Genomic DNA, 19,047 nt, shown 5'->3' on the forward strand with positions numbered 1-19,047 from the left:
AAAAGACATGCAGATGTGTGTGGAGTAAAATAAGGCTTTTTCAATGTTATTAATTCAAAGTGCCTGATCAAACGCACACCACAGACACCACAAAAATATCAAAAATCTTCCGTATCACAAATATGTGCAACCTTTTGTTTCTCCATCGTATGAAGTCCCAAAGCATTACAGGTTATGTCTGCAAAATGACAGAATGTGGCAAAACTTCTACCGGTTTGCAAAACTTTTGCGAGGCACTATGAGCGGAACATCACTGTTCTGCTGACGTTTCTCTGCACCTTCGGCAACAATGGTGGAACTCAACACGCGCTCAAGCAGGTATTAAAACGCTCAGTTTGGGATAATTGAAAAATGTGCAAGCACAGGTCTATGAAAGTCATTAGCTAAAAACAGTGGAGGCCATTGTCAGTCAAAGTAAACACTGGAAAAAACACGATAACACACGAGCTCAAACGCTGCAGTGAAGATATTTGTATGCTGAAGCTCTAATTGCTGTGTTACTATCCTTGTGTCAACGATGATAAAGTGATCTCTGGGAAGAGACAATATGAAAGCATACATCTGCCTGGCTTTGGCCATTTTTTACCGCCTGAAGGGTTTGTTTAGAGAAGACAAAGAAGGATTATTGTCTAGCAGACTAAAATAAAAATTGAATTTATCAGTAAAAACATAGGACATTGTGAAAACATACAGGACATTTGTTTATGTGTGAGATGTGGCAGTCAGTGTGTATAATATGATATATGAAATCAAAAACAAATGGGTTTGTGTCCATGAACGTGAGTGGGTGCTTTTGTCATTCAGATGGTGATAAACTGACAGAAACCCCCTTGTTGGTGTCGGCTAGTCTTACCAAAGTAGTCCGATTTTGGCTGGGCATCCATCTCTTTTTCCAGTTGTTTCGTAAGTGCCTCTAGTTTGATTTCAGCTGCAGAGGGCCCCTGCTCCAGCGGCTGCACAGGCTGAGCGGTAGAAGGTATCTGGACAGGTTTAGGGGAGGACGGACCTCCAGGACCATCGCTGATGACCTGCATGGCCTGTACGCCACCAGGCATTTGGCTCCGAGCTGTTAGCTGGTTCTTAGAGGCACATGGGGCTGCAGAGGTCACCTGGGCTTTAGGTTGAGGCATTTCTGGGACAAAGGAAGTGGCTGCAGGACCATTATGGTTAACAGATTGTAAGTAATGACTCACAGGCTGCTGCACATGATAGTCAGCATCACCTGTGAAAGTGGTCAAAGGAAAGGCAGGGATGCCCTCTGATGATGGAGCACCAATGGGCTCTCCAGTCCAAGCCCTGGCTGTTCCAGCAGAGCACAGTGGACTCTGATTGGTTGCTTGTGAAGGACTGACAGTGTTAGATGTGTGCAGGCGCTGAGGCTGATGGTGGGATGTGCTGCTGCTCCCTGAGAGAGTGGGGGGCAGCTTGCCCTCTCTGGATGGGGAGACAGGGTGCAAAGCACTGGTAGCTGGACTTCCACAACTTGGCATGGAAGAGTTACTGTGATGGGAGGAATGTGGCTCTAAGCGCTCGTTATCATAATTGCTTCCGTAGCCGTACGCCCTGCTGGCTGGAGCTTCAGCCTGAACACACTGGTTCACCGGCACGGCGCTCGGAACCGGGCCCGACAGGATCGGGGGCTTCGCCGCCGCTTCCCCCGGCTGCCTGTAGCTGTTGATGGGCGGTCTGTCCTTGGTGTAATGAGCGCCGCCGTGGTGACCTCCGTTCATTTTAATCACCTGGTTGCTTTTTGCCATCTCCTCTTGCTGTTTCTGCATGTGTATTTTGGTCATTTTGGAGGCAAAAACCCTCCTAGTCTCTTCAAAGTCCGGGTTATTTCCTGCATCCCTCCTCATTCGAAACAAGCCATCTCTGGATGCTTCATACATGTTCAAGTCTTCGATAAACTTACTCGCTTCGAGTCCCAAATCCTCGTATTTATCCATTTTGTGTAAGAACACCGAACCGCTTGCTGTGATAAAGTTACAAGAAGTTATATATGAATCAAAAACGTCCGTAGGAAGAGTGATACCTCCAGAGTTTGAAGTCTTGACACACAGAGAGGGAAAAAACCCTATCCCGAACAAAGTCAAAACTACTTTAAATTAATCCCAACCTCGTTGTATTTCTAACTGAATCATCCGCGGGAAGAAAAAAGAAAAAGTTTTCCCTCGGTGAATCCGACAGTTCAGCCTCGAAGAAGCCGCCGTCTGTCTGTCTGACTGAGCAGATCCCGGATCAGATACTCTGACTGGACAGGACGACCCCTCAGCCGTTTGCCCCCTCCTTCTCCGCCTCCACCTCCTCCTCCGGTTTCACGGTCCCAGCGGGAAACATTCAGACAAAACTTTGTCCTCTGCGCTTCAAACGAAGATGAAGAAGAAGGGGGAAAAAAGTCCACCACGTTTGTTAAAGACAAATAAACCCTTGGCTAAGGTCAGGGCGGTTATGGGATAGGACTCGTTAGCCGCTGTTACCGCTGTTGAAAGGAGCCATACGTGGCCACCGGACGACAGTTAGGACACAAAGCACAGAGCTGTGTTTTTAAAGGCGCAGTACTCGCATTAAACGCGACTGAAAAAATATCACTTTCCTTATCTGTCCTAACCGAATTAGCTTTACCGACAGACAAAAAGTCACCATGTAACTAAAGAAATGCCTTCATTTTTTTTTTTTAAGTTTCCCCAATGTAAAAAATGTGTTGCGTTTATGTATTCAGTCGTCTGACACCCCTAAATAAAATTCAGGGCTTCACTTGCTTTCAGAAATCACGTCTTAAACTTGTTATTAGAGTCCTTCTCCTCGCAGAAGTTTGTTAAAACATTAGTGAACTAACAATACAAAGATATGATCATACCAAAAGGTTTTAGGGATGAAGTTATAACCCAAGTACCTTTAGTTACCTCGGGATACTGTTTTATAACCTAAAGACACTTTAGGTTATATTTTCGAGCTCTGTCGAGAATCTGACAGAGCTTTGTTCAAACCATCATCCAAATAAGGAATGTGTGTGATTCACCTGAGCAAAACATCAGCACAATGCAAATGCACTTTTAATTTTTTTACAAGTACACATGTTGAAAGCCATTCATTATTTCACTTTATGAATTGCCCCCTATAATAGTTATGTACTTCTGGTGGTAATATGAATAGTTTTGCAAGGCAGTGTTCATCCATTTGATTAATAAAATGCTCCAAACTTAGCCACTCCTACACACATTTTCCCCCATATTGCTCTGGAATAGGGAGGTGTACTTTAAATTGCAAGGCAACTCTGGCACACACACACACACACACACACACACACACACACACACTTGAATATTGTTTGTGAGATATTTCAACTTTGCAGTAGTGGATTTTTTCCCCTTTTAATAAAAGCTCAGAAAGCTAAAAAAAAAAATAAAATAAAAGTTTTGCATGAAAAGTTTAAAAACAGCATGATGAGTTTACAAACTGCTACATTCATACATGCAAATATGTCACAAATTTAAGCAAACAGGATGTCAAGGGAGGCCTAGGCCTCGGCCAGTGGTTAGATTAAAATAGTTTACACCACAAGACTTGACTATCCATGTAAAGAAGATGCAAAGACAATAAAACTTTTAAGAGTGTGTGCAGACATCATCCTAAGAATTTGCTCCTTCTGCCTAACCACAGGCTAGTTATCATTCAGAAGTTAATCAAACAATAAAATAAAAAATAGATTGTAATCACTGCATTTGCATATCATATAAACATTTTTTAACCAAACTATATTAAGAATGTTGAAACGAGGTGCTCAAACTGTGCTTTCACAAACATTGGATACTAGCTATTTATTGTAAACTGAATATTTTGCGTAAAACATAAATATACACAAATGTGGAAAAATAAGAGAAACCACTTAAAACAACAAGTTGAACTTATTCTCAAATTTAACTGTAGATTTCTCAGACTACACACATTAATTCATAAATGTAAATGTATTTCCGCAAAAAGGAGAGAATACGTTTAGACAGATTAAATTGTCCTAATTTTCCTGCTAAGGAGAATTTTGCAGCAGAAACATTAGAAAGAAGCAATATTAATCCAGTTGTCAATAGACATGATTTGCAGATTGATTACAAAAGATGAAAACAGTTAAAATTGCTCAAAGTATCAGGAGAAAAAAAGTCCACAGCATTATATATAAATCATGCGCACTGAGGGCAGATGATTTATTTCTTTTGAAACCGACTGTTTTGTTAGTTTAATTATACAGGGTAAAAGTCATATTATCTGTGTCAAAACATTGTTGTGGTTTCACTCTTCATATCCTGAATATTTGGCAATTTAACAGGGGTGCGGACACCTTTAAGAGTCACTATATTTCAAGATACATTCACACAGTTTTGGTACTGAGGACTTGAAAATGCTGTCAAAAACAACAACAACAAAAAACTACATGCCCTGTATAAATATAGATTCCAGTGCAAAACAGAACACATATGGATATTATGGACAACATGTGGGATATTGTTGCTTTAGAATTTTACAAGTTTGCATCTACTCAGTTTGTATTTACTTAGCTTTATCCTAAACGCAGTTAAGGGAATAGCTACAATTTGCTTAGACAGTGACGTCAGGAACATCCTCAGAGGATCAAACAGTCCTCCTTGCGGTCAGCCTCCCGCTTAATGAGCTATAGCATTACTGTGCCCTCCTGTGGGAATGCATAAGACAGTCCAGAAACTAAACTGGCGCAGTGAAGGGTGACTGGGACTGCACTGCTGCATGCCCCACCCTTTCTCTTTTCTTTTTCTTTGTCTCTTAAGAGTTTCTCAAGAGGAAAGGAAGTGATTTACTTTAACACACTAAAGATAACTCATGGTGCACAAGGCTACGGCTGGGGTTTGAAGACAAAGTGAGTCACTGGCAGCACTTCCCTGTTCAAAGTTGTCATGGAAACTGCAGAACTGACAAAAAGTGTTAAATGGTATGGCGGAGGCCGACAGTGACAAAATTAACTGTCAGAGGAAATGCATCACTGCAGCTTAGGCCTTATTTCTTAAAATGAGAAGAAACATTTTCAATTTTAACTTGTAGTCTGGGATTTTCTGGCAGCTCTAAACGATCCAAAATAGTCGCATAAACTAATGCGACTCATAAAGTGTTGCATTGGTATACGAGTTGCGACAATGACTCGAAATAAATCAGATGTTAGCTTAAAAAAAAGAAAGATTGTGTGTGGACTTTATTTTTATTCCACAAAATCAATTCTGGACGTTGAAAGAAAACAAAAATTTGAGGTGACGGAAGATAAAGAGCCTCTATCTTTGGCCTTTCCATTTTGTGCTGTGACAGCATTTGGCTGAGCTTAGGTGTGCATATTTAACAGAGAGAATAGCTAAAACAGGTTTGGCTCTGGTTCTCTTATTCCTGGCCTTTCTTCCTGTTATTCTGTCCGTCCTGAAAGCGCTTCCTGTCACCTGATGGTGGGTGATAAATCACAGAAATATGAAAAGAGGCTAAAGGAATGTTCTGCTTTTCTCTCTCTCCCTTTCTCTCTGCAGTTTGTTTTGGGCAAATACAGTTCACAAAATGACACACAAGCGTATTTTGAGACGACAAAATTGTTAAAATGCTGATATTAGAAAATTCTTGTGTGGGATGCAAACTTTCAGCACACACCTACAAAAAAAAAATCCTGTGGGTACTGAAAGGTTGTGAAAGACAAACGCTTGCATATATCAGATGACTGCTTACTCACACAGGCTTTAAAGATAGGCCAGTGGGTGGGCACGCAGATAGATTTCAGCGCCTCCAGCTTGTGGGCTCTTTGAGTGCAACGCTAATGGCCAAGTCATGGTGGCCCACTGCCACACAGACACAGAGCTAATGAACAGGCGCCGCCGGTGATGGGGCACTGAGCAGCTATGGATAATCAAGATGTGATGGCAGAGTAAAAACAGACCCCCCCCCACCTCCTACCAACCACATTAGTTAAATCCCACTCACCTTTTGATGGCAGCAGGGTTGGACAGGCAGAACCCAACAGCGCTTCTTAAAACCTAAACAGCAGCTCGCGTACAAGAATATTCAGACACTTTGAACGTTTTTTTCAGAAATTAACTCAAAATTGCGGAGAACAACGTCTAATGAGAATAATCCGATGGACAAACTTCTGATCTGATGATCAAACTGATGATCTGATGACATTTTTGTTTCAAAACCGATTATCAGAAAAATGTATCCCCATCTGTGTCCATCCTTCTGACTCCCCTAAATAAAAGTCATCACAGATAATTATTAAACAGAAGCCACTTGTTTTGAAATTTAGTCTCAGCATAAACCCAACAGTTTGGTAACGGTCCACAGCTAACAACAGCTGTAGGCTGTGCGCTTAACAAACTTGGTAGCAAGAAGAAAGCCATTCCCATAATGAAACATGGCGGTGATGGCAGCATTATACTATCGTGATCATTACTAACTTTTAATAGAAGGATAAGGGAAGCTGTTCAGAGTTGATGGATGGAGTTAAATACAGAACAATCCTGAAAGAAAAACCTGCAGAGACAGCTAAAGACTTGTGACTGGGGAGGAGATCCCCCTTCCAGCAGCAGGTTAATGTCCCTAAACATACAACCAGAGCTATGATGGAAACATTGAGATCAAAGCAAACCCAAACCCAACTGAGAACCTCTGGGAAAGCTTGAAAATAAATGTTCACAGACATCCTCCAATCCATCTAACTGACTTTAAGCTATTTTGCAAAGGAGGATGTGCAAAAATGTGAGGCTTTAGAAGTGCACTCCATGTTGCTCAGAATAGCTTTTCAGCACTGATAAGGGATATCTATACTTGGCTGAGAAGCAGCCCAAACAGGGAGGTGTGAAATGGTGGCACAGAAGAGGTTATACATTTGATGAATGTGTGAAGGACGTCCGAGTTCGACACTTGGGTTCATAATTTATCAACAGAGGTTGAGTAAAACTGAAGGCTTTCTGAACCTATCCTGGTCAGGTTTGCAAAGATTACCCACACTCTGTTTGTTGAATGTTTTATTAAAAACTGTAAAATATAAATAAAATGCTCTTGGAGGACATTTACCTTGATACTTTTAACAGACCAACATACCTTCTCTCTCATATAATATCAAAATATCAACATTATTTGTCAGTCTGTGGGTGCAGCAGGAAGGCACCGCCCGCCAGGTGCTGCACACAATCTGGTAAACACCCATACATCATTCATTAACCAGGAAGTTGATGAGGGGAGTCCTGGTAGAGAGGATGGCTTTCTTGATGTCACGCTCACTCAGATACTTCTGTCCGATGGGGCTCTCCATCACCAGCTGCTGGACCCGGGCGGGATCTTTGGACACCTGCAGAGGGATGGTCACCGTGCCACAGCGCTTGTTGTTTATCTGAGGGCAGGAAACAGAAGGTAAGCGATGAGAGAATGTTCCAGTTCTTCCTGTGAAAGGTTTTCATCATCTGGCAAACATTCGACCCGATGGATCTGTACCTAAACTCTTTCTTGGAAAAAAACACCACCCTCTAAAATAACACACTCCATCTCCATGTCTGCATATGCAGCGCACTCTTTCAAACACGTAGTTAGTGGTAGGTATGGGAAGGCCACTTGGTCATGTGTGCTCAGAGGCAAGTGCATGCGTGCGCATGGTGAATGTGATCACGTCTCTGGAAGTGCTTACAAATTAATGGTGTGTGGATGCATGGATGTTTCCGAGGCCCCTCAGCTCAGCCACGGCCTCTATTCTCCCTTGGGTTTGTCCCACGTATTTGGGACAGGCCCAAGTGCATGATTAGAAGAAAGAGGGCGCGAGGAATCCCACAACAGACAGTTGAGTCCAAGGGAAAACCAGCCTCATTATCCTCGATGACTGGGAGTTCAAACGTGTGCGCTTACGCCAAGTTTGGAAAAAGGGGAATATCGGGAGATCTTGACCTCAGTCAGACCCACTCAGGAAAATAAAGGAAGTAAAATCTAAGTTTTATGATTAAAATCAATGCAGAGCACAGGGTACCCATCTGATGAACCATAATCAAATATCACTATGTGTCTAGATCGATTCTATACTCTTTAGAAATGAAAAACAGCAGAATATTATTTTCCTCTGCTTCCACTCATGGTTATTGGTAGCTAAAAGCTTAAGTAAAAAAGACAAGAAAATTGAAAAATCAGTGTAGATTGTTCAGACTAATAGTCTTCAACCTGTGGCTCCAGAGTCTCACACCGTTTGGTAAAAAAAAAAAAAAAAAGGCTACAGAACCAGGCAATGTATGAGCATAAGTATAATCACAAATGACATTATATTTAATGATGTGGGTTAAAGAGCTCTGCAGTGGGACTTTCTTGTAAAGCAGATTTCTGCAAATGTTTCCTATGCCTTCTACAAAATCTTTTCAAGTTTTTCTTCAAACACTGGCTGATAGTCCCACTTTCTCTTCAGAATCAAACATTTTTTTCAGAGGAATGTCTTTTTTTTATTTGTTTGTTTCTTCATCCACTCAGCCCTGACCTATAAAAGACTCAATCTTGAAAAGAAAAATGTTTTTGCCGAAGCGCTTTTAGCTGGAAGCTTGAAATAAAATGCAACTAAAGATTGATACATCTCTAAACTCCTGTGTAAGGTCTTTGCAACTTTTCTCTTCTGTTTCCAAAATACATTATTTTTAGATATGATTTATCGGCCACAAATAGTTTCATTTCAGACCTAAAACAATTCCTTTTGTTTTCACACTGTCAACATGCTGCCATAGGTAGGTGCAAGAACTGGATAAAAAAAATAAGTGAAAAGGCAGCCAGAAGGAAAATAACTTTTGCAGACCTTCAGAAAGTCAGAAGGGCTCATTTTATTTTATTTTTTTCATGGAAGTGTACTGGCCAAATTACTCCTACAGAGTTCTGACTGATAATAAAAGCTCCAAATCTGCACATATGACACACACACATATATATTCCTTCACAAGGCAAAACAAGAGTTTATTTTAATTTCCTGGACCAATTTGTCCATTCATGCTGGATCCCATTGCTTTACCTGCTAATTTGCCTTTTCCTAAGGGAGTCTAAACTTAAACCTTCATTGAATCTAACCAGAAAACAAGTTTGAAGCTTTAAAACTGAATAATTTACACCACGTCGTGGACATCCTTTTTAAGCCTCGTGAGGAAGACACACCCTTGTGATGTGACATATTTAGGTCTCCACAACATGAGTAGTAACTAAGCCACACACCCACAAAAATTTTCACTGTTTTCGAGTTCACAGTCAAACCAAAAAAATAAATAAAAACTTCAAAGAGGAAATACCAGTGAGGAATAACACCGCAATTCTGTTGCAGACCTAATTACGACCAACACGTCTGTTTAGTTTAAACTGCACCGCTTGCCCTGCTGGCACATAAACTGACACACGCAGGTATTTGCATTAATGTAGTCATGTGCACACTCAGGCTAATTATAGTCTCTGTTGAAAATTACAGAGTTTGAATGTAATCATGAGCTGAAATGTTGGCGAGTTTGAGGGGAAAATGACTAAGGTTTTTGGTGTTCAAGAAAAAACTATATTTAGAATAGAAATTACTCAAAAATACACTCAAAGAGTTTGCTTGACCTCTTTATTTATTAAACTGGTTCCTGTAATGGCAATTAATTAGAGCAATTTAGTGTTTGTGTTGCCAAAGTACATCAAACAGATTATATGTACCCAATTTGTAAATTGGACTATTAAAAAGAGGTTTGTTAGCATCGGCGTTGTTAACAAACCTGAGCTAATGGACTGTGGAGTTCATTTGGAGGTCCAAAATAACAAATGTATTTCAAAATTAGAGACTCAATCTTATAATATGAAATGTCTTTATATGCTGGACTTTTAAAAAGTAGTTCACTGATACCGTTCAAAGTAAAAGCACCATTATTTCAGGGATTAGGTAACTGAAACATAGTGGCACATTAGTAGATGTACTAAGCAGGTAATAAGAAATGCACAATGTTTTCCTTTCAAAATAAAAAACTCAGTATGTTCCACATTATTAGTGTGAGGAAAATGAGTTTTCCTCACACTAAAACAAGTGGCAGGCACAATTAAAACCCTTTCAGAAAATTTTCTAAGTATCACTCAAAGTTTGTGACTTTTATTAAATGTTGCTAATAAATCATCAGCGCATCAGTGAGTTCGTCTCTGACAGCGTTCATGCAGTCCTACCAGCACAGACAGCTCCACAAATTCAGGGGCCTTCAGATACTCGGGGTCCACGTTTGGCCAGGGCTGCTGCAAGACATCGCCTCCCCGCAGCAGCAGGGGACTCTGGGGGTTCGTCACTGTGCAAAGACCTGCGGAGGAGAGAACACAGGAGGGCTTTCAGACTAAATATAGAAATGCTGAGGCGCAGGTAAGCAGCTGTTAAATACGTCTTAACAACAGTTTGGGGGAAAATACAATAAGACGACATTAAAAGGCTGAAAAACAGCTAAACGTTGCAAACCGTGTTCCTGACTTCCAGTTAAACCAGTGCATCACTCTGCAAGAATGATGCACACACTCGGAGGAAGGATGTGTACTTCCTCCATCCTGAACGGTGTTTGTGTGAGTGCGTGTGTGCGTGTGCGTGCGTGTAAAATTACACAAGCCACCCAGAATGAAAGGCCCAGCACAGCTGAGTGCAGCAGAGGTCGTGTTGGTCTGTCCTGTTTATGAACTGTTTTAGGAACTGAAATGCGTGAGCACAAACAAAACTGAACACACGCTCCTTCCTTCCAGCCATCAGCTGTCAGGTTTTCCAGACTCTGCCCATTAGCTGGACCCGTGCGCTTTTCCAGTGTGTGGAAAGCCCATGTACGTACGTGTGTCAACAACAATAAAGGCTAGGACCCGGCCAAGTTTCCACAAGAGGCACAAAAGGTAACATTAGATTTTCCTCTCCATTGTTCGCTCACCACAAAAAGTAAAACAGAACCGACTGCTAAACAGAGAGGTAAATCATTCCAGTTAAAATGTACTAAACAGACGTGGACACATCTCTTAGCACCGCTGGTAAAGAACTGTAAAGGTTTGTGAAATGATTGCTGTAGCGTAATCTCCATAGTTAGAACAATCCACCCTTTAACTTAAACACAGTTATTCAGAGAAAAACAATCCTTCAGTAAGAAAATGAATTACGAAAATTACACGACATAAATATTGCTCTTCCACAACTACACTTTTCTTCAATTCTTGATTTATTCTTGATTTTTTTTAAGTACCAGTAGTCAAGGTTCTCAAAACTTCTAACTTCTGGTTTCTCTGGGTTTTAAACTTGGACCCGTTTCTAATGTCCACTATCCACAAAGCTGGGCGAGATCCTACAGAACCCTCCAGTGAAGAGGATGATAGGGAAGGTAAACAAATTTCCAAAGTCCTCTGTTACAGAAGAGCAAGCAAAAAGGATGGATATATGGAAAAGCACAGTTAAACATAGAGGAGGATCTGTGATGCTGTGGGATGAGGACCTAAAATTGCAAGGTTGACTATTTCTACAATTGTTGTGAGATTAAGCTTCTGCAATAAAAAGATTAATCTATATTAAGGATTTTTGCACATCTTTCACTGAATGTGCCAATAACTGTGAATGGCACTGTAGTAGTACTAAACTTTCTATTAGAATATGTATTACTATGCTAGATGTGTTTATCAGATGTTACTTCCTCTGACATTATGCAAAATAACCTAATTTTACTATGAGCTTCCCTAACCAATGCTACCTTAAAATGTCATCTGTATTAAAGTGACCCCCCTCCCCCACCTTTGGGACATTAATCATATAAATATGTTTTAAATTCAGAAGCGCTTCATGGACATGTCAAATAAAAATAGGCACCTTGTTTTTCTGACAATGGCATAATAGCCGATGTATAAATCATTCTCTTGAAATGCACACTCCACCACACGTGTGTAAACGGTTGAGCCATAATTAGCAGAAACAATGTCCCTCACCTGCCCAAAGCTCAGAGGCCAAGTGAGGAGCCATGGGTGCCGTCATTATAACAAGGGCAGCCAGAGCTTCCTCAAACTCCACACTGTGCTGCAGGACTCGAACTGTTGCACTCTAATTACCCAGAAAAATATGTTAAAATGTGAGATACGCAGCATGTTTTGAACAGTAACCGAGACAGATTTGTTGAAGATAATGAAGGAGACGCTCACACTCAATGTGTTGGTAAGGCCCATTAGGCGAGAGAGGGCTGCGTTGAACAGAAAGTCTTTAGTGAAGTATGCCGTCACCTGAAAATATGAACACAATAAGCTGATTAGACCAAAAAAATTGGCATTTTGCATTTTATTAATAGACACAGGATGTGTGATATGGATGAAAGAACTTTAGGCTCAGTGTTCCCATTCTGGGGAGAAGAACCCGTTTTTAGAAACGCCCGAGAAGAAGCTTCATCGGTGTGGCTTTTCTGTGAGACGCATCAAAAGACGGCCTCAGCTTTAAGGCCTTTGAGCAAACAGCCTGAGGTCCTTTAAAAGCTCCGAGTCCGACATGCGGAGGGAGGGAGACCCAACCTGGCAGCTGAAGGGGAGCTATTTATAAAGTGTGAAAGGAGACACAGTGGATTTAAAATCAATTTTCATCCTCTTCTGCCGTTGCTCTTTACTCTAGGGGTTTCAGGTTGCGACAGATTCATAAAACACGACCGGGAAACGTGTGATGAGTAACGTATTACTGAGGTGTGATCATGTATATACTTTGTAACTGAGAAACAACAGCCTGTCTGTGCTTACACTTTCTATAAGCATGTCAGGCAAAACTTCTTCCTCCAGAACCACCAGACTAGATTTTTACAAAGTTTTTTACAAGCCTACCTCATGTTGTCAGACAGGTCCTGTTTCAGGGATTTGATAGGCAATCATCAGCCGTGGGACTGTCTCATAAAACAATTAACTATTCTGTTCAAAAACTGCAGTAATCATGATTAATCCATGACTGTTTTCATTGCAATGATGAAATAATCATGTAAAAAAAATACATTTTTATTTACTGAGGCCATCTTTGTCTGACATTAAAATCAATTTGATGATCTATTTAAATGTAACACAAAAGCAAAAACAGAAAAAAAAACATCTTTCTGCATTTACCTCCAATTCCACAAACAATTATGTGAAATTGCCTTACATTTTAGTAATGCAGTTTAAGGTTCTTTCACTGCTTTTCAAGCATTTGGACTAACTTGAGTCAGGTCTGTTTCAATAGTTATAACCCTCAGACCAGCAAATATGGACTAGAATATCCTATACTAAATGCAACTTAACAAAAAATACACTTATGATCTGTGAATGTTGTATATTTGTTCACAAAAATAAAATAAAAAAAACGATGCTTTGATGCATTGCTTGGCATTTCACAAAATCTCCTAAAATCATTTTCTATTTATTCCTAAAATGTTGAGATGCTCTGGAAATTGAAGACTTTTTAAAAGATAATTTGAAGGTTAAATGTCACAGAATATCTGAATAAATAACTTTCTGTAAAAAGAAAAAAAAAATCTGGGAATTCAAATAAGAGCTCATTCCTGCCCCCTGCTGGTAAGACTCACTTTTTAATGACGTGATTAAAAGTTCATTTTTAAAACACAGGAACATTTTAGCTGACATCATTAACAAAATTGGCTAACCAACACTAAAAAACACCCACCTCTTGAACTGCATAGTTCTTGTTTCCCCAGATCTTCTTGACCTCTTCAAGCTCTTTCTTTTTCAGCAGGGAGCCGTTCGGGACTTCACCGAGTTGTCGAGCTCCTCTTAGCTTTGTCACAAGCTGCCAAAGTCGAGTCTGCCAACGTAGAACCCCTGGAAGTGTATCATCTGGAACACGAGGACAGAAAGGATATTCTGACACTTCATGGTAAAGAAAAACCTACGAACTCTGACAATTATGTTGTCAAAAAAAAGACACTTTCTTCAAAAAAATACTCTCACAAAATCACTATGTAATAACCTGACCCTTAATTTAAGTTCATTGATAACTTAATTTATCCGTGTCATTTTGCAGTAGCAGCCAGACTCACTCTTGACGTTCCAGAGGATGTCTTGTTCGGGAGGCGCAGCGTAAAGGATGTAGAGACGGACGGTGTCCAGACCGTACTGCTGCACCACCTCCTGAGGGTCCAGTCCGTTGTGTTTGGACTTGCTCATCTTCTCAAAGGTCACCTCAACTCTGCCACCGCTCAGAGTCACCGGCCCGTTCCCTGGATCATAAGACTTGCCGTTCAGGAATCTCATTTTTAAGAGCAACAACATCAAACTCATCATGTTAACACATAAAATGTCATGGATTTATATCTATTGTTTGCTCATGCCATATTTAGAAATACTGGATAAAAGAAAACTACAAAGCTTTGAAAAAACACGCAGACCCATTGAATGGTTTTTATGTGGTTTTATGTCTGACAAGCAAAGTACATAGAGTTTTCAAATCTAAAAAAGAACAAAAAAGCAAAAATTGTATTAAGCCCTTAACTTTGAAACCTCTAAATAAAATCCAGTTGCTGTTCTGTGAAGGCTCTACAGGTTCATTTGAGAACTAACAAAGCAACGATAAGATACTGCTAATATCTCACAAGAAAGTGTAATGTGACAAAATGTGATCAGGTTAAGAGACATGAACATCTGATCAGTTATTGTATGATCAGATAAGGGATTTCTGGTTATTCAATTTCTAAGCTGTAGACTGAATACCCTTAATTATTTATGTAATATTTTAGGCTTAGTAACTTATTTTGTTAATTTTGTAATGAGGTTACAATATCACTAAGTTGGAAATAAGTACAGGAAAGTACAATTAAATAAAAATGGCTTACTAATAAAAACATGTAGAAAACAGAAAAGAGTAAAAAAAAAAAAAGACCTCTTTGTTTTATTTGCTGAACTCCATGAACAGAAGCTCTCTTCACCCATCTATTAAAAACACATCACATTAACAAACACGCAGCAGATCGAGGTGCAGCGTACCTGTGAACTCGATTTCCTCTTTCTTCAAATACTGCCCGCTGCCTGCCAGCTTAAATGTCTGACCTTTGATCAGACCTTGTACCAGAAGTTTTGAAAACGGCTCCCTGCAGAGCAGAAAGTTCATAAGCTGATGTGCAAATTAAATATACGTGCATGCCAGGAGAAGATATGCAAATGCAGTCCACCTGTGAGTCACAAGGCCTTGATCCCTGCAGAAATGGCAGAGGAAGCGGGCGTAATACAGGTGCATGACGGCGTGTTCCTTCCCGCCGATGTATATGTCCACTGGAAGCCAGTGATCGGCTAGCTGAGGCTCAAACGGTCTGCAGAGAGAAGGGACAAACTTTGTTTGTTACTCTCCCAGTCTATGAAAACAATGATTCGTTTGTCCTAATAAGTGATTCGATTAAGAACAACTGTTTAATGTAAACTTTCATCACTTAAAGAAATAAAATTGCGAAAAGCAATTATTTTTTGATTCTTCTACAAAGATATGCTAAAACAGAACAAACAGATTAGCTGGTAACCATAGAGACACTATTAATCATTGTATCAAGGTCATGTTTTCATCCTATTTAGAGTTAGTGTTGGGTGCCTTCAAACTGTTCACCAGCCATTAGGGCTATTGAAAAAGAACAAAAAATCCATGCTGCTGGGTTGTTTTGGATTGTTGTGTCCATTAAACCCAACACTGACCACAGAGAGCAAAGTGGAGAGCTGCCTGAGCAGCTGAGAGTCATGTTAAGGGTTAAGGCTACAAAACCTCCACAGGACCTCTAAGAAGTTTCATGTTCCTGTGAACACAGCTTGGGACTGTAGCCAACCTCCCAGGATGTTTACTCAAGAGGAAATGCAACTCCCGGTAGATCAGACAGATTGGCAGAGAGAAATTCAAGGACCCAATCCACTTGAGCTGAACTCCAAGGTCAAGGCACATCACTTTCCGATCGCAACATCCGTCCGATTACAAAACACAGCAGTCTTCGTGGAAGAAGACCCAAGAGAGCTCCACTATTATCAAAAAAACACAGGAAATAAACACAATGGATGCCAATAAGCCACAACATTTAGGGAAGAATATCTATTGGTTTGATGAGAAAAAAGTATTCTTCAGACAAGTCAGATCAGCTCAACGTTTACAAAGTAAACATTAAGTTTATTGAAGCTTTCTCAGTTTAGTTGCTGCTTCTTGGAACAGAGAAGCCTTTATTTGAGCATTAAGTCTCCAAACTTCACACAATCATGGCTGAGAATAAATCAATGCTCTGCGAGCCCGTTGAGTCTCGTTCGACTTGGATACGGAATGAAGAACGAGTGACGACTAAACCTTTTCAGCTTCAAGTCATTTCACAAATGGGTTTTAATGTTTTATTCGGATTGCTTTTCGATTGGTGCCAGCAAATTTGTGTGCATCTGCAAGTCCAAACTCTGAGGAACAATACATTACATATTATGTCTTAGAAGTATCTTCTATTGAGATAAAAGAGAAATCAGCGGTCCTGTGCAGCTACTCTAATATACCAATCATATGTAAATCAGCAGGTCCAAACAAGGAAATTGCTTGGCAGTTTGCTGAAGTGCAGCACTCAGGTGTTTGTGAACATAAAAGCAAAGAAGGACAGACTAGAGCGACAATTTTAGCCAAACAACTGTTGCTACCCATCAATCGGCGAAAAGTTAGAAATAACATACACACGGAAATTCATGACAACTGTAAATCTTTCCAGAGGTAGATGTTCAAGTAAGATAACACCAGGATCAGACTGCACAATGTGCAAAGTTATAAGCAAAACCCCAGCAGAAACACCTCAGATTGATTAGACCTCATTAGAAATCTTTATTTATCAAAAACACACAGGAAAATGTCTCAACTGTGAAGAGCTGATGACTTGGACGTGTGTAGCCTTGACAGGACGTAGGCAGCTGTCAGTGAACATGTTGACCATGAACTCTTCTGTATATACCAAAGTATTTAAAAGAAGTAAAATGTAAGGCCACCTTTCCAACAGCTGAAGCTCAAGTCAGGTCATTCGACAATGACACGGCCCTGAGGAGAGCAGCTAATCTATAACAGGATGGCAAAAAAAGAGAAAGGATTCCAGGTGTGATAATGGCCCAGTCAAAGGTTGGACTTAAACCTGGACAAAAATATGATTGAAACAATCAGAAAGCTCTGCATAAATGAATGGTCGCAATCTCCAATGAACTTAAATGGAGGACATTTATATAATTTAATAGTTCGACAAGCAGCAGAATCATTAAAAATGAAAGGGGAGTGAATTTGATGCTTAGATTTAACTAAAACATTTATTTTATGAATAGTGCTGCTGAATTATTCACTGGAGGGGTAGGAAACTAGTCATAATAATATGTCCATAAATTTATTGCAATGCATTTGCATGTGAGCGTGGCCACAGACATTCCCAGGCTCGTCCTGCAGAGGGCAGGCTGATTCTGACGCACAGACAATTCAAGGATCAGCCTGATGCATCGCTCAGCTTAACTGGTTTCACTCTCACAGAGAAAAAGAAGCAAACATGTTAACACTTGAGCCAAACGGTGTCGTTGGATCCTGACAGGTCTGCTGCATGCGGTTAGCCTGGCTCTAGTGATAATCAGCCGTAATGACGCTCTTTTAGGCAGGTTGCTATCCTATTGTGTCTTTTTTTAACACCAGTCATTTGTCTCCTTCACACCTCTCTGACTCTCACCTTCCCTCTGTGGCCGGTAGGGTCTCTCCAGATGAAAAAAAAAAAAAAGAAATTCCCAAAATGTGAAATTATTCAGCTTGCTTGCAGGAAACCGAACAGCAATACTCAGCCAAACACAGGGCGCCACATAACCCCAAAAAATTTAATCTGTTTCCACAAACTTTGAACATCTCTTATTTCTTTTCATCTTCCTTCCTCTCTGCGTGAAAGGCTCAGCGGGGCTGACTGAAATGCACAAATAGTGTAATTGCTTTTTCTGTTGTGCCATAATCTGCCCAGCTCTCTAAAGCAACAGAGAGAGCAGTCCGTTCTGTTGCAAAGCAGCTTTACTGCGAGGTCAGGGCAATGGGAAATTAATCTCTTTTGTTAAGCTCCTGGTTTTGCTACCATCCCAGCAGGTAATCTCTGGCGGAAGAAAGCGAAACTTTTACTCGAGTTTGTGAGTAAAAGTAAAAGCAGTGTGTGAACATTTAAGGTAAACAAAACAAAAAAACCTGAAAAACAGTTTACAATGCATATTAATTTACATGATGAAATTGATCAAATTCAATACAATAAAGTGTTTCAATATGTTTCATGTCAGAATTTCATCCTTCTGCCAATTTAAGTTTCAAAGTTATCGCTCTGTTTTTAGTCCAGAATTCACTGTATCAAAATAAAAGTTCACTGAATTTATTGCAGACATTTCCAGTGTGATCAGATTCTATGAACTCATGCAACCACTAATAGATGGGTGGATGAATTAACAAACAAATGGCTGGATGATAAATTGATGATTTATCAATGAATGACTGGATCATTGCAAATAACCGGTTGGTGGAGGGCTTTTCTTTTTCTGTACCCAATTTGGAAAATACTTCAAATCTAAACATTACAAACTGAGGAACCCTGAACAATAAAAAAATATTTTGTTTGAGTCAAGCTTGTGTGTGCATGCAGAGAAAACAGAGAATGCATTCAGATTCAAAACAGAAAGATGCATGGTGACCACGTGGACGTTCATTTGATAGGGGTGAGGAAATGGCACGAACCTGTCCCTGTTGTGAGGGTCTGTGTATCTGAAATAATACCAGGCCGAATCCACAAATGTGTCCATGGTGTCGGTCTCCCGCCTGGCAGGGCCCTTGCATCTATCAGGGGAGGGGAAAAAAAACAAAACACAGAGAGTTGGCAGAAGCGGGGCAACAGTTAATATTAGTTGGACAAATCAGAGCGAACGAATGAGCCGTGTTTTGGGGCTCAGACAAACTTGTGTGTTCGATGTTCTAAAGCCGATTCCATCTGGCTGAAAGGGTCACGTCTCTGCAGAACAGCACGGCTGAAGCCCGACTGGCAGCACGGCTCTGTTCCCGTGCCCCTACTA

The 19,047-nt window shown here is 40.4% G+C and overlaps 2 protein-coding genes across 3 annotated transcripts in view; both read right to left on the reverse strand.

The window, feature by feature from the left end:
- Window positions 1–785: 785 nt before the first annotated feature.
- LOC106936124 (LIM domain-containing protein 1) lies at window positions 786–2,537 on the reverse strand. Its single transcript, XM_015016952.1, has one exon. The coding sequence runs from the start codon at window positions 1,944–1,946 to the stop codon at window positions 801–803; it is 1,146 nt and encodes a 381-aa protein (XP_014872438.1). The 5' UTR covers window positions 1,947–2,537; the 3' UTR covers window positions 786–800.
- A 4,470-nt stretch (window positions 2,538–7,007) lies between these two features.
- lars2 (leucyl-tRNA synthetase 2, mitochondrial) overlaps window positions 7,008–19,047 on the reverse strand; it is a 36,761-nt gene continuing 24,721 nt past the window's right edge. For both annotated transcript variants that reach the window (XM_015016956.1, XM_015016955.1), the window contains exons 13-21: window positions 18,716–18,814; window positions 15,159–15,296; window positions 14,974–15,077; window positions 14,031–14,210; window positions 13,658–13,827; window positions 12,169–12,246; window positions 11,959–12,070; window positions 10,192–10,319; window positions 7,008–7,387 (exon numbers count right to left, since the gene is read on the reverse strand). In XM_015016956.1, coding sequence (XP_014872442.1) covers window positions 7,208–7,387; window positions 10,192–10,319; window positions 11,959–12,070; window positions 12,169–12,246; window positions 13,658–13,827; window positions 14,031–14,210; window positions 14,974–15,077; window positions 15,159–15,296; window positions 18,716–18,814 — 1,189 coding nt within the window. In that variant the 3' untranslated portion in view covers window positions 7,008–7,207. The remainder of the gene's footprint in view (window positions 7,388–10,191; window positions 10,320–11,958; window positions 12,071–12,168; window positions 12,247–13,657; window positions 13,828–14,030; window positions 14,211–14,973; window positions 15,078–15,158; window positions 15,297–18,715; window positions 18,815–19,047) is intronic.

The sequence above is a fragment of the Poecilia latipinna genome, unplaced genomic scaffold, assembly GCF_001443285.1.
Source record: "Poecilia latipinna isolate Pla-1442-1.1 unplaced genomic scaffold, P_latipinna-1.0 Scaffold2083, whole genome shotgun sequence".
Taxonomy (NCBI): domain Eukaryota; kingdom Metazoa; phylum Chordata; class Actinopteri; order Cyprinodontiformes; family Poeciliidae; genus Poecilia; species Poecilia latipinna.